The 13,963-nt window shown below is 46.8% G+C and overlaps 1 protein-coding gene across 1 annotated transcript in view; it reads right to left on the bottom strand.

Moving 5' to 3' along the window:
* DIS3 (DIS3 homolog, exosome endoribonuclease and 3'-5' exoribonuclease) overlaps positions 1-13,963 on the bottom strand; it is a 35,160-nt gene that overhangs the window by 3,702 nt on the left and 17,495 nt on the right. The window contains exons 10-19 of the mRNA XM_060233538.1: positions 12,974-13,090; positions 11,552-11,653; positions 10,222-10,286; positions 10,044-10,128; positions 8,883-9,010; positions 6,483-6,569; positions 5,647-5,803; positions 4,571-4,785; positions 2,502-2,670; positions 1,326-1,484 (exon numbers count right to left, since the gene is read on the bottom strand). Coding sequence (XP_060089521.1) covers positions 1,326-1,484; positions 2,502-2,670; positions 4,571-4,785; positions 5,647-5,803; positions 6,483-6,569; positions 8,883-9,010; positions 10,044-10,128; positions 10,222-10,286; positions 11,552-11,653; positions 12,974-13,090 — 1,284 coding nt within the window. The remainder of the gene's footprint in view (positions 1-1,325; positions 1,485-2,501; positions 2,671-4,570; positions 4,786-5,646; positions 5,804-6,482; positions 6,570-8,882; positions 9,011-10,043; positions 10,129-10,221; positions 10,287-11,551; positions 11,654-12,973; positions 13,091-13,963) is intronic.

Genomic DNA, 13,963 nt, shown 5'->3' with positions numbered 1-13,963 from the left:
AGGTTTGTGATCCATATCTAAGCAATGCTGCTTAAGTGTGTCATATGGTTTCGGTTTATATTTAATATGCATCTTGAATGCATGAAGCTGCCTTATCCTCGGTCCATCCCAAGCAGTACTGCCTACTCAGACTAGGAATCTCCTGGGACTCAGGCTAGAGGCCTTTCATATCACAGACTACTTTGTCATTTAACTGGGGATTGAAACTGGGATAACTTCCGCATCCTAAGCAGGTGCTCTACCGCTGAGCCACAACCCCTCTCAAAGTCTTAAGTCAAAGTACATCAGAATTAGTTAAAACTTCCATAAATTTTGGCTTAGGAAACAGACTGCACAGTCCTATACACAGTTCCTCTCATCTAAAACTAATAAGCTTCAAATGGAATAAATCTACACAGCATTGCACTGCAGACATTCTAACAAAAATGCAGGGCTGCTAAGACATTGGTTGGCTTACGTGGATATGGACTGCTACCCAGAGACAGACGTCATTTTGGAACATCCAACTGGAATACTCATTCCACTAAACCAGGGGTGTTAAACATGCAGCCCAGGGACCAAATCAGGCCCCCAAGCCACTGGCTGTCATCTGCTTCCTTCTCCCTCTCTCTTGCTTCCTTCTGCATGACAGCTTGCTTTGCAAGGCTTGCTCAACTGCACAGGAGCTACAGAGCAAAGCCTCTATTTTCTCCATTGGCTGAGGCGCCTCCCTTGGGGAGGAAGGGGGAAGGAACAGCTTGCTTTGCCAGGCTCTCTCAATCACACAGCAGTTACTGAGTCAAGCCTCTCTTCCTTCTATTTGCTGAGGTTCCTCCCTCTCAGTCCCCTGGGGAAGGAAGGAAAGAGCCAGAGCTTCCTTTGCCCAGTTCCCTGGATCTCATGGGAGAGATACAAAGAAAGCACCTTTAAGACCAACAAGTGCTAATGTTTTAAGCATATTTTAAGTTTTAAAAAAATACATATTTAATTGTGTTTGTCCTTTATAAAGTTTATATCTCTGCTACTTAATCTTAAATAAGCACATAGCCTGGCCCAACAAGGTTTCATTTATATCAGATCCGGCCCTCATAACAAATGAGTTCGACACCCCAGCACTAAACTATCAACATGCTTAAAAATTACTTTCTGTCCCAGTTACCAAAGATTCCCTTTATGCAACTTTTTGCTAAGATTCAAAAGATTCCTTTTATGCATGCAGCTTCTTGCTAAGATTCAAATACTTTTTGAAACTTGGGGAGCCTGAAAAGGAGTTTGGTGGCAGAGATGATTCCCAGAGCCAACTCCTGGATCTTTGTTGTCTAACATGCTTCCATGTTGTTACTTACCTCATCGTTGTACAGAAGTGCTGGGTTTGGCTTATCCTTTTCTTCAAAGAAGACCGTGCCTTCTAAGCCATATTTGGGGATCAGAACCACAATGGCATTCTTCCGTACGAACAGGATGTAGGCATCTTCGTTCACTACGCCTTTGTTCTTGAAAAACAACTGTGGAAAAGAACACACACAAAAAGAAATGTATCAAAGTGTTTAAACTAAGGGGTAAAGAGTGGCCAAAAGGAAAAGCCTGTTTTGGAGTGAAATTGCCTAAGATAGGCATCCCCACCATGGCACCCTCATTTAGAAAGAATATGGGGGCAAGGTGGCGTTTTTGCCCACCAGGGCTTCTGACTGGCTGTATAGATTAAACAGCGGGCATCCTGTTAAACAGAGCTTCTGTCCGACATGTTGAAGAGGCACTATTAGATTTATACATAACCTGACATTTTGTGGTTGGCTCTGCCTCCAGCAGCAGCCATTTTGTGATTGGCTCCACCTTCTGTGGCAGCCATTTTGCACTTAAGCTCACTGCCCTGTGTCAGAATTCCAAAGGTGTCCACAGGCTCAAAATGGCTGGGGACCCCAGTCTAGGAATAACGGATCAAGACTCTCCAATTCCTGAGCTGGAGGAAGAAGACGACTGCATTTATACCCCGCTTTTCTCTCTGAATCAGAGACTCAGAGCAGCTTACAATCTCCTATATCTTCTCCCTCCACTCAGACACCTGTGAGGTGGGTGGGACTGAGAGGGCACTCCCAGCAGCTGCCCTTTCAAGGACAACTCCTGCAATAGCTATGGCTAACCCAAGGCCATTCCAGCAGCTGTAAGTGGAGGAGTGGGTTCTCCCAGATAAGAGTCCGCACACTTAACTACTACACCAAACTGGTCTGCCCACAGCCAGAGAAGGAAAGGCAGAACTGCCGCATTCTCTCCTCTTGTTTCTTCTCCTGTTGATTTCTCTGCCAGCGTCCAGCCCCCAGCTGCTCAGAAGGGGACGAGCACAGCATATTCCCACTGCCTCTAGCAGCCTCCAGCAGCACCCCTGTGAGGTGGCAATCAAGAGGCCCCTTTAAAAGCTGTACTTTGGAACAAGATTCTAACTGCAGAATTTTAAAAAAGAATGAACTGACCAGCTCCGCCCTGCCCAAATTCCTGGCAAAATGCAAGGACAGAGGCCAAGTCACCTGGGTGTGAAAGGCAACTGATGCCCTCTGCGCGTACTGAGCCATTTTATGCCTGTAGTTGAGATTGTTGCACAGTTCGGCCAGCTTGTGCTTGTCAGTGAGGTCCGGGTAGGTGCAGTCTGCCCCGATGGCCACAGCCAGCAGTCGATGCACTATGATATCGGCATATCTGTGATGGAAGAAGGATCAGGGATACAGGTGATATGTTGATCACAGGAGAACTCCTTATGCCAGGGGTGTCAAATATGTAGCCAGGGGGTCGAATCAGCTGGAGTGTTCCTATCAGGCCCCCGAGCAACTGGCTGTCATCTGCTTCCTTCTCCCTCTCTCTTGCTTCCTTCTGCATAACAGTTTGCTGTGCAAGGCTTGCTCAAACAACAGGAGTTACAGAGCAAAGTCTCTCTTTTCTCCATTGGCTGAGCCGCCTCCCTTGGGGGGGGGATGTGGGAGAGCTTGCTTTGCTAGGCTCTCTCAATCGCACAGCAGAGCTACTGAGCCAAGCCTCTCTTCCTTCTATTGGCTGAGGCTGCTCTTCCTCCTGGTCCCCTGGGGAGGGAGGGAGGGAAAGAGCCAGGGCTTCCTTTGCCCAGTTCCCTGGATCCCGTGGGAGAAATACAAAGGAAGCACCTTTAAGACCAACGAGTACTAATGTTTTAAGCATGTTTTATTTTAAGGATTTTTTTAAAAAAATCTTTATGTTTGTCTGTGTTCTTTTTAAAGTTTATATCTCTGCTACCTAATCTTAAATAGGTACACACTTGGCTCGGCCCTAAAATGTCTAATTTCTGTCAGACCTGGCCCTGTAATGTAATTTAATTTAATCTGTGACTTATACCCTGCTCCATTCCGCTAGGCGGGCTCAGGGCAGCCCCATTACAATAAATAAAACGTCCAATAAACACAACAAATTTAAAGTATTTCATAAACATAATACATAAAATAGAGGGTCACTCACAACTCCAACAATAACACAGCCAGAAGCCACCGTTCAGCAGTTGGCACGACTTCCGCTGGTTAACCCCACTTAGCATAGCTTCAGGTCATTGACACCCCTCAGACCCTTGACCAACTCAAGCACAAGAAGAAGAAGAATTGCAGATTTATACCCCTCCCTTCTCTCTGAATCAGAGACTCAGAGCTGTTTACAATCTCCTACATCTTCTCCGCCCCCCCCCCCCCCCCCCACAAACACCCTGTTCCTTAACCCAAGATGTCGGGGATTGAACCAGGGGCCTTCTGCATGCCAAGCAGATGCTTTCCACTGAATCATGGCCTACAGCCCACAGTAATGTCTGTTTCAGGTCTGTCAGCTGTGCGTTGTTGAAAAGGCTGCTGCTCATTTACAGTGGACGAACCTTAAGAGAAGCAGGATGCATCCCCCCGAAGAGCCTTGCAGCTGGTGGTCCCTGGCCCGAAAGATATTCGGCTGCCCTCAGCTAGATGCAGAACCCTTTTTGGCCCCGGCTCCAACTTCTTGGAACTCCTCTCAGAGTAACCTACCTCCCAGGGTTGTTGTTGGGATAATTTATTCATTTGATTTATATCCTGCCCTCCCCGCCGAAGCAGGCTCAGGGCGGTTTACACTTGGAGGCCACAAGGCCAACATTAAAACAAGATAAGTGCATCATAATAAAACAAATAAAACAGTTACATAAAATAGCAATTGATCTCATATTGAAATATAACGGTGTGTTAAACTGCGAACTATGTTGATATTAAATTTTGTTCTTCAGTGACTTCTGCTGAATGTCCTGTGGAAGGAGGTCCCAGCCACACTGTGATGCCTGAGGTGGCCCAGGGGATTTGTTCTGCTGTCCTCTTGCTATAGATTTTGATTCGAAAATGCCTAGCGGAAGAGCACCATTTTACAGGCCCCGCGGAATTGTGTGAGCTCTTGCAGGGCCCTAACCTCCTCTAGCAGCTCATTCCACCAGGCAGGAGCCGCAGCAGAAAAGGCCCTGGCTCTGAGGAAAGGAGAATGCTGCAAGCAGATCGTGGTTCTCCCCCTCCCACCCCCCCCTTGGGAGAAAAGGTGGGCTATAAGTGAAAGAAGTAAACATGGCAGTTACCTTCTGATCGGTGAAGTAAAATGTGTATAAATAGGGGAGGCCAAACCATAGTGGTGGAAGTCGTTATCCATGCCCGAGCAGAAGTACACGGCCTGCATCATGCAGCGAGTGGCCAAGATACGCAGCAATGTGTTCAGGTAGGGGAAAGAAGGAGATTCGGCGCTGTCCAAGGAATCGGCCAGAGCTTTTGCGGAATCAGTTCTGATTTCTAAGCCCTGCAAAACAGGAGGAAAAAGAATCAAAGCGGTACCTTCTAACCTTTCAAAGCCTTTCAGCATACTTTGATTCCCTTGCCAGCCCCAGTCCCCACATTTCACATCTGCTGAGCTGCTTTGAGGTTTGTCACTGTCTCCCGACTACGACACAGCCTCAATTCTAACCGCACTGAATAAGTGAACCTGTTTTGAAACAAAGCAGTACACAAGTGCACCTTTAAGACCAACTAAGCTTTATTCAAAATGTCAGCTTTCGTATGCTCACATTCTACCGTTTTACATTAGAAAGCTTCCATTCTGAATAAAACTTAGTTGGTCTTAAAGGTGCACTTGTGTACTGCTTTGTTCTACTGTTTCAGACCAACACGGCTGCCTCCTGGATCTGCTTTGAAACGTAGCAGGCAGCGCTGCACCACTGAGGGGAAGAAGACTAAGACGGCTAAAACTATGGCAGCTGTTATTCCGATATGTGCGTGACTCACAACAGAACGGGTGTGACGTGCACATGCAAAAGCTCTTCCAGGCATATGGCAGAGGCAGCTTCCTCTTTTGCAGCAGAAGCATTTCCCAAAGGCTGAGAGGGGCACAGGCGGCACAGAGGCAGGAAGGTAAACCTGGAAGACGTCAACGCAGGGAAAACGCCAACTGACACCTTTCCTGGTGCCTGGTATTTTTAGGAAGGGGGCAGAGCCATGTGGGGCTTTTGCCCAGATTGTCTACTGGAAACCTGATCAGCTGTGCAGATTTTTTTTTTAAAATGCTGCTTTGGCAGCAGCTGCCACCTTGTATGACTGAGGGAAAACTGCAGCAGCCATTTTGCGGCTGGCTCCTTTATCCGTTTCCAGGGTTGGGAGAACTTGCCTTCGACTTGGCTGCCTTCACCAGGATGTCGTAATTGGAGGGGGGAGGAGCCGGGTGCTTCCTCAGCAAGGCGTGCTCAGAGAACTCCTCGTAGATCTTTTGAGCAACGGAGACGTTGGCGAGCAGCATGAACTCTTCGACCATGGAGTTGGTTTCCCTGTCGATGGGAAGCATGTGCACGTCAGAAGAGGCAGCAGTCTACATCTGGCATGCCTGCTCTGTCCACAGAGGGAAGCCCTACACACACACAAACTGAGCTGCACCAGACTGAACTGGGGAAATAAAGAGCCATCATGATGAAAATGTGGAATTCACTGCCAGAGGACGTAGTGACAGTCACAGGCACAAAGAGCTTGAAAAGGGGATGAGAGAGATTCATGGAGGAGAAGTCTCTCACCGGCTACTAGCCCTGGGGACTGAAAGGAGCCTCCACATTCAGGGGCACTAATCCTGAGTCCCACCAGGGGAAGGGCCTCGGCCTCCATGGCCTGTTGTTGGCCCTCCAAAGGAACTGGTTGGTCACTGTGTGCGACAGGAGGCTGTCTGATCCAGCAGGGCTCTTCTGTTCTTATACCCAGCAGGCAGCTCAAGGGGGCAGTGCCTGCCTTCCTCTCCCGTCCCGCCATTTGCAGTTTGGCTCTTCGAATCACACAACTTATTTGTGGACCATGAGCCGCCTGTGTGGTGCATGGAAAGGAAGATCAGATTGCGACCCATACACAGACTTGTTGCTCTGTGGAATGGCATCTTCCTTAAGGAATGCTGAGTACTGACAGCATTTGCTAAAGGGAGCCTTGTAACTGAGCAATCTGATGACAACAAAGCACACAACTTACTTGAGCTCCTTTGTCTGTAAATCAATAGGGTCGTGGGTTTCGCTGTCCATGTGGAAGCGAACTTCAGGTGAAGAAAGAGTTAAAGCCCTAAAAATAAACATATACAAATAAAGGAAACCTGCTTTACAGAATTCAGATGAGTGCTGACAGGTGGGAATCCCGTAGAATTTTCAAGGCAAGAGGCTTTCCCTGCCTGACCCTGGACTTCCTTGGTGTCTCTCCCACCCAAGAACCAGCTTAGCTTCTGAGATCTGACCAGATCAGGCTAGCCTGGCCCATTCCGGGCAGGGCAGATCTTTATTAAATATCAACGCCATTCTATGTCATGCCGCAGTCCTCAGAAATCAGATCTATAATATAATAATTAAGATACCAGGACTGTTTAAGCTATGCCAGGAGTTTTCAGGGTTTTTTAACCACCTTGGAAACTGCCCTGTATTCTCTAGTACAGTCTCTGGGCAAAGGGGAAACCATGAGGTCCCTTTCTGTCAGCCTGCCTGGGAAAGAGATGCTATTTGACGCCTCCCTTTCCAACACTTTCTTCTTCATAAGCCATTCTACCTGGCCATTATGGAACAGTTACTTGAGTTAGCTAAGAACCATGTTTGTCTTTGTCTGCTTTTGTGTTGTGTATATTATGTTGCAAGTGTTCAGAGGAATTGTAGACTGACTTTGATAAAATGGCCAAAAGACAGGCAGGAAACAAACAGAGAGAATGCAGCACAAATTGAAGCAGATTCTAGGGGTCCAGATACAAAGTTTACACAGAGAACTTGCTAAGCCTGGTGGTCTTCCCTGTTGTCTACTTTGAACTGAGAGTGTGACCTATATGCACAATATTCTACCATACACTCCAAGAGAAAGGAGGTGACTGAGAGGTGATTTGATCCCCATCTTCAAGTACTTGAAGGGCTGTCATCTGGAGGATGGTGTAGAATTGTTTTCTGTGGCACCAGAAGGTTGGACCACAACCAACGGGTTGAAATTAAATCAGAGAGTTTCTAGTTCAACATTAGGAAGAACTTCCTGACCATTAGAGCAGTTCCTCAGTGGAACAGGCTTCCTCCTTGGGAGGTGGTGGGCTCTCCTTCCTTGGAGGTTTTTCAACAGAGGCTAGATGGCCATCTGACAGCAATGCTGATCCTGTGAATTTAGGGGGAGGGGTTTGTGAGTTTCCTGCATTGTGCAGGGGGCTGGACTAGATGACCCTGGAGGTCCCTTCCAACTCTATGATTCTAAGATAATATTGGTTATGGATCAGGGCTTTTTTTGTAGCAGGAACTCCTTTGCATATTAGGCCATGCCCCGCTGATGTAGCCAATCTTCCAAGAGCTACAGGGTCTACTGGAAGCTGCAGGAGGACTGGCTACACTGGGCGGAAAGGAAAGGAGTTCTTGCTACAAAAAAAGCCCTGGTTAGGGTGGACAACCTGTTGTCCTGGAGAGTTTTATATGGTATGAACGATCTCCCCAAAGAGAAGCTCCAGCAAGAGGGAAGCCAGGGGCATTCCAGCATTGCAGCATGAAAGTCACTGTGCTGTTCTTGGGTCCAAAGGCTCAATGGGCACTCATGAAAAAGACAAAGATATAGCAAGAACCACGGAGAAAATTCGTAAGACTAATAATATGCACAATCCAAAATGCTGCACAGCATATGAAAATACAGAAAGACTAAGAAACTATTGAATGCATATAGCAAAGTTACAGAAAGATGCTAATAAACAATAGTAGAGAGCTTTCCTGTCTTTCTTTGGGACTCTCTTTGAAAGACTTTTTGTCACTGCATGATTTGCTCTTGAATAGTATGGGTTTACTGTATTATTAGTGCCTTTCTGTAATTTTGCTATATCCACTCAAACGTTTATCAGTCTTCCTGCATTTTCATATGCTATGCAGCATTTTGGATTGTGTTCAATACTGCCCCCCCACATGGTGCCCACGGGCCCCATGGCATCCACTGACGCCTTCCCTGGTGCCCACCGAGTGTTTTTTTTAGAAACAGACAGGGTCAAAGTGGGGCTTTTGCTCTAGGGGCTTGTCACTGGCCCCTAGAGATTTGATTGGCTGTGCAGACTTTTTAAAAAGTGTTGCTTTGGCCAGCAGTTACCACTGCAGCACAAGGATCTGCACTATGTGGTTGGAAGTACACAGTGACGGCCAATTTGTGGCTAGTTCTACTTCCTGAGGCAGCCACATTATGACAGCCACTCTGCAGCTGTGCAAACCCCATGGTGTTGGGAAGGGGCCAAAACGTTGGGGACCCCTGCACTCTGCAATAAAGACTTGCCGCTATTTTCCCTACAATGCTGATAAAAGGAAAATGCACTCTGCCAGAAGCCAGATGGCTGTCACTAGTCTGAAAGAGGGAGAGAAAAAGCACAATGCATGCTCATCTGCTTACCCATTATCTATTCGGCGCTTCTTAAGAATTTTAGCCAGCTTATTGAGTCCACGTAAACTAATCGTGATGTCATCGTTCATGTTGGCAGAATCGATCTTCATTTGTGCCTCAGCGTACGTAAGAGAAGCCTCCAGGGGGGCAGGGGGAGATGGTTAAAAAAGAGAAGCAATAAATACAGTCCCTGAATGTGACAATCCTGAAACTGACAGAATTGCGTCTACTTCTCAGGTACCAAGGTTGGATTCTGTGGGCGGAGGATGGGAGCGCAACTTTTGCCAATTCCCCATCCACTGCAAAATTCCAGTTTGTCCAGTTTCCACTACTCTTGAAGGTCCCTGGATCAAGGCTGGCGTGTGGGAGTAGGCCTAGGGGGCCACATAGCCTACAGGGCTCTGCTAGGTGCCCCCTCCCCGCATGCCAGCTGGCCCGCAGCGACTTTTTCCCACCCCAGACTTGGGCGGAGGAAAGAAGCAGCTCGGCCTCGCTCCCAGGCTGCCTTCCCTTGCAGGGCAGGCACCCTGAGAGTGAGGCAGAGGCCCCATGCTGCCTCTTTCCCTGCCCAAGACTTTCTCATGCCGTGGGAAAGTCGTTGGGGGGGGGGGGGGGCTTTGCACGGCAAGCTCCTCAAGAGGAGCCCTCCGTGCAAACACGGCCATCCAGCCCTGCTCAGCTTCCCCGCATCACGGGGAGGTTGAGTGGGGGGGCTGTTTGCATGGAGGAGCCCTCCATGCAAACAGGGCCTGCATTTGGGTGGGTGCTGGGAGCCCTCCCCCACTGAAGGGGTGGGGGGCGAAGCCTTGCCAGGGCGGCAAAAGCCCCAACACCGGCCCTGCCTTTGATACCCTCCCCCCACCAGGGCACCAGTTTAACTCTGCTGCTTGGAGAAAGGACAGGATAACATCTACGTAATCCTGGGAGACAACCCACTTCTTTGGTTCTCCACTTTCAAAGCAAAGTTTAAGGATCATTTTGGAGATCGATACTAACAATTGCCGTTTCTACAAAAGGGCTCCAACAACGATGAAGTTCCACTGTTCCTGACTTATTTTAATGTACAACTTCTGCTGCATTCAGCACCTCTGCACGGTTACCAAGGGATCAAAAATTGTATTTCCCATTCCCCGCCCCCCCACTAAACACTCATACACACTTTAATCCTACCTTGGAATTAATAACACTCTTCGTAAATCTGGTTTTCAGGATTTCAGCATTGGGAGTCATTTCCCAGATACATGAAAACGCAAGCCTGGGAAGGAAGGGGGAAAAGTGTACTGCTGAAACCAAAGAATTTACTCAAAGTTGTATTGAATATCTAAAAAATGCATAGCTGCATGATTACCTGTCAACATTGGATCTCAGAGAGCACAAATTGGAACTCAGCAACTCCGGAACCATGTCAATCCTCTGAAATACGAAGGACAAACGTAAGTGTTAACTCATTTCTTTAAATCATTGTTCCCTTTCACGTCTTCTCTTATAGTGCAGATTTACACACCTGCAGCCAATCTGAATGATGTACTTGCAGGCTATGCAATTGCAAGACGCTTATCTCCCATTAGCAAATTCTGGAGAGCCAGAGGGATGCAGTGGGATCTGGGAAACCCACATTCGAACTCCTACACTGTCATAAGACATAAGAAGAGCCCTGCTGGATCAGACCAGTGGCCCCTCTAATCCAGCATCCAGTCTCACACAGTGGTCAGCCAGTTCTTCTGGAGGGCCAGCTACAGGCCATAGAGGCTGAGGACATCCCCCGAGGTGGCCTTCTGGCTCTGGGATTCATGCCTCTGAATGAGGAGGTTCCTCTCAGTAGCCATCGACAGATGTATCCTCTACGAATTCATCTAATTCCCTTCTCAAGGTGTTTATGTCTGTGGCCATCACTACATCCCCAGCAGAGAATTCCACGCTTAATCATACCCTGTGAAAACAGCATTTTTTTGTCTGTCCTGACCCTACTACCCATCAGTTTCATTGCATGCCCTTGGATTCTAATATTTTAGGATAGGGAAAAAACATTTCTCTTTGTCAGCACTCTCCACCCTCTTTCCACAATTAGCAGAGGATAGGCCATGTTAAATTTCAAATAACTTTGTTCTGCACAACAGGAAAAACTCCTAAATATAAATAAATGCTTTCCCCTTTTTGAGGAGTAGGGTATTTTTGTATTTTTATGTGTGTGTGTGTGTGTACGCACGCACACCTCACACACATAAAAAGCCAGTTTGGTGTAGTGGTTGTGTGAGGACTCTTATCTGGAAGAACTGGATTTGATTCCCCACTCCTCCACTTGCACCTGCTGGAATAGCCTTGAGTCAACCATAGCCCTCATAGTTGTCCTTGAAAGGGCAGCTGCTGTGAGAGCCCTCTCAGCCCCACCCACCTCACAGGGTGTCTGTTGTGGGGGAGGGGAGGAAGGGAAAGGAGATTGTGAGCTGCTCTGAAACTCTGAGATTCGGAGTATAAATCCAATATCTTCTATCTTCTGGAAGTCATGGCAACCTCTGGGGACTGACCCCTACTGGGAACATGGAGGATATCCAGAAAGCCTTAGGCATCATTCATCACACAAGTGAAAAACTGCTGTATTAAGTTCATGGTTGGAATGAACCGACTTTGAACAGGGCAAACCGATATTAATAGAAAAGAGATATGAAAAGGAAATTTACTTTTTCGCACAGATACACAGTGGTACCCCTTTTTGCAGATTCTTGGTCCAGCGCATTTCCTGGTCGAATGAAATGGCTGACATCTGCGATGTGCACACCAACCTAGCAAATAAACAAGTTATTCAGCATTTTCAAAAGTTTAGTTGTAGTGGATTGCCTTGTGTAATGGTTAAAAGCAATGGGATGACAGGGATGACAAACATGTGGCCCGGGGGAGAGAACGAGGCTGTTGTCTGCTTCCTTCTCCCAGCTTGCTTTGCCAGGCTTGCTCAATCACACAGGAGCTACACAGCAAAGTCTCTATTTTCTCCACTGGCTGAGGTTTCTCTCCCTAGGGGAGGAAGGGGGAGAAGGGATAGCTTGCTTTGCTAGGCATTCTCAATCACACAGCAGACCTACTGAGCCAAGCCTTCTTCCTTCTATTGGAAATTATACAATAATCACCAGTCAACAATAAAATATTTACACTCTCAATGTGTGTATATGCCTTTGATTTAGTGCAAAAATAGACAAATGATACAAAGGAACAATAAGGTATTTGTACCCCCCAATTAATGCACTCTAAAGGTTTTGATATAGGAACCAGCCTTAAAATAGTTTGTAGTTGCGTGCTGTAGGGCGGAGTCCTTAATTGTTCCGCTCGTGATGTCGTAGTGGAGAGAAAAAGAACCGTATAGAAAGGAGTCCTCACGGTTTCTGTCTGTTCACTACTTTGTCAGCCTCTTCTCTGTTTTCTGGAGCCACAGATACTTTGTTTCAAACACGGATTAACGCACGCTCTAAACCTCTGCTGCTGGCGGAGGACGCCTTTCTATACGGTCCTTTTTCTCTCCACTACATCACGAGCGGAACAATTAAGGACTCCACCCTACAGCATGCAACTACGAACTCTTTTAAGGCTGGTTCCTATACCAAAACCTTAGAGTGCATTAATTGGGGGAATACAAATACCTTATTGTTCCTTTGTATCATTTGTCTATTTTTGCACTAAATCAAAGGCATGTACACACATTGAGAGTGTGAATATTTTATTGCTGACCGGTGATTACTGCATAATTTCCATTTATACATCGGTACCAGTTACTTATATTGTTCTTCCTTCTATTGGCTGAAGCTCCTCCCCCTCCTGATCCCCTGAGGAAGGAAGGAAAGAGCCAAAGTTTGAAAGCACCTTTTAAGACCGAGTGCTGATACTTTAATCACGTTTTATTTTAAGTGTTTAAAGGTGACCCACTTGAAGGTTATACACAGTAAATGAAGCCACTGGACCACACTTTTCTACCAGATTATTATAATACACTTTTTTTTATGTAGTGGAACTGCTTTATTTTAATCTCATTCACTTCCTGAACCCCCCAGCGTAAATATTGCAGACACTAAACTGGCAAAGCAGCGTTTCAAGGAGCCCCGAGGAGAACTTGCCTCTAGGGTTCCATTTTCCAGCTCTCTGCAGTGCAAGGCGTCATCGATATCGGTGCAGCCAGGAGGATCGACGCTGCACACGCACAGGTGCCTCAAGTCCTCTCTGCATTTCATATCCTGGGGGGGGGGGGGATTTCCAACAAAATACTTTAAAAAATATGGTAACCACACCCATCCACTGACGTTTATACCATTCGAGAAAACCTTAATGATGAAATGGGCAATTACACAGTATTACTTATCAGGGCATGTAACCGTAACACTATGAAGAAACTTTGCTACTTGAGGCGGGATTTACTTTTGTACACCTCAGTAACCCAAACAACCTCAGGAACTGACACAGATAAACTTTATTACACTTAAGTTTCTACTCTGGACAGAAGGCTTGAAAATACATAAGCAGAAAGGCAAAACAATAGATAATGTTAGTACAGTTTCCAGATACAATTAGAAGGTTTTTAGAACTTTTACCCAGTGTTATATGCAAATACCTGCTAAAGCATTGGGCGTATGGACATATGAAGCTGCTTTATACTGAATCAGACCCCCTTCGGTCCATCAAAGTCAGTATTGCCCACTCAGACTGGCAGCGGCTCTCCAGGATCTCAAGCTGAGGTTTTTTACGCCTACCTGCCTGGACGCTTTTCAGTGGGAGATGCCAGAGATTGAACCTGCTCTACCACTGAGCAACCACAGCCCCTCTTCAAACATATGAAGCTGCCTTATACTGAATCAGACTCTGGGTCCATCAAAGTCAGTATTGTCTACTCAGACTGGCAGCAGCTCTCCAGGGTCTCAAGCTGAGGTTTTTCACGCCTACTTGCCTGGACCCTTTTGAGTTAGAGATGCTTGGGATTGAACCTGGGACCTTCTGCTTACCAAGCAGATGCTCTACCACTAAGTCACCATCCCTCCGCAAATTAATTTCTGTGAAAGCCTAAGTCCCATTCTATATTAGAGATCTCCAATAACTGTTGTTAAATTCATGGC

This window comes from Heteronotia binoei, chromosome 3 (assembly GCF_032191835.1).
Source record: "Heteronotia binoei isolate CCM8104 ecotype False Entrance Well chromosome 3, APGP_CSIRO_Hbin_v1, whole genome shotgun sequence".
Taxonomy (NCBI): domain Eukaryota; kingdom Metazoa; phylum Chordata; class Lepidosauria; order Squamata; family Gekkonidae; genus Heteronotia; species Heteronotia binoei.
Note: the sequence above shows the minus strand (reverse complement) of the source record. Positions and strands in the feature narration are given on the sequence as shown.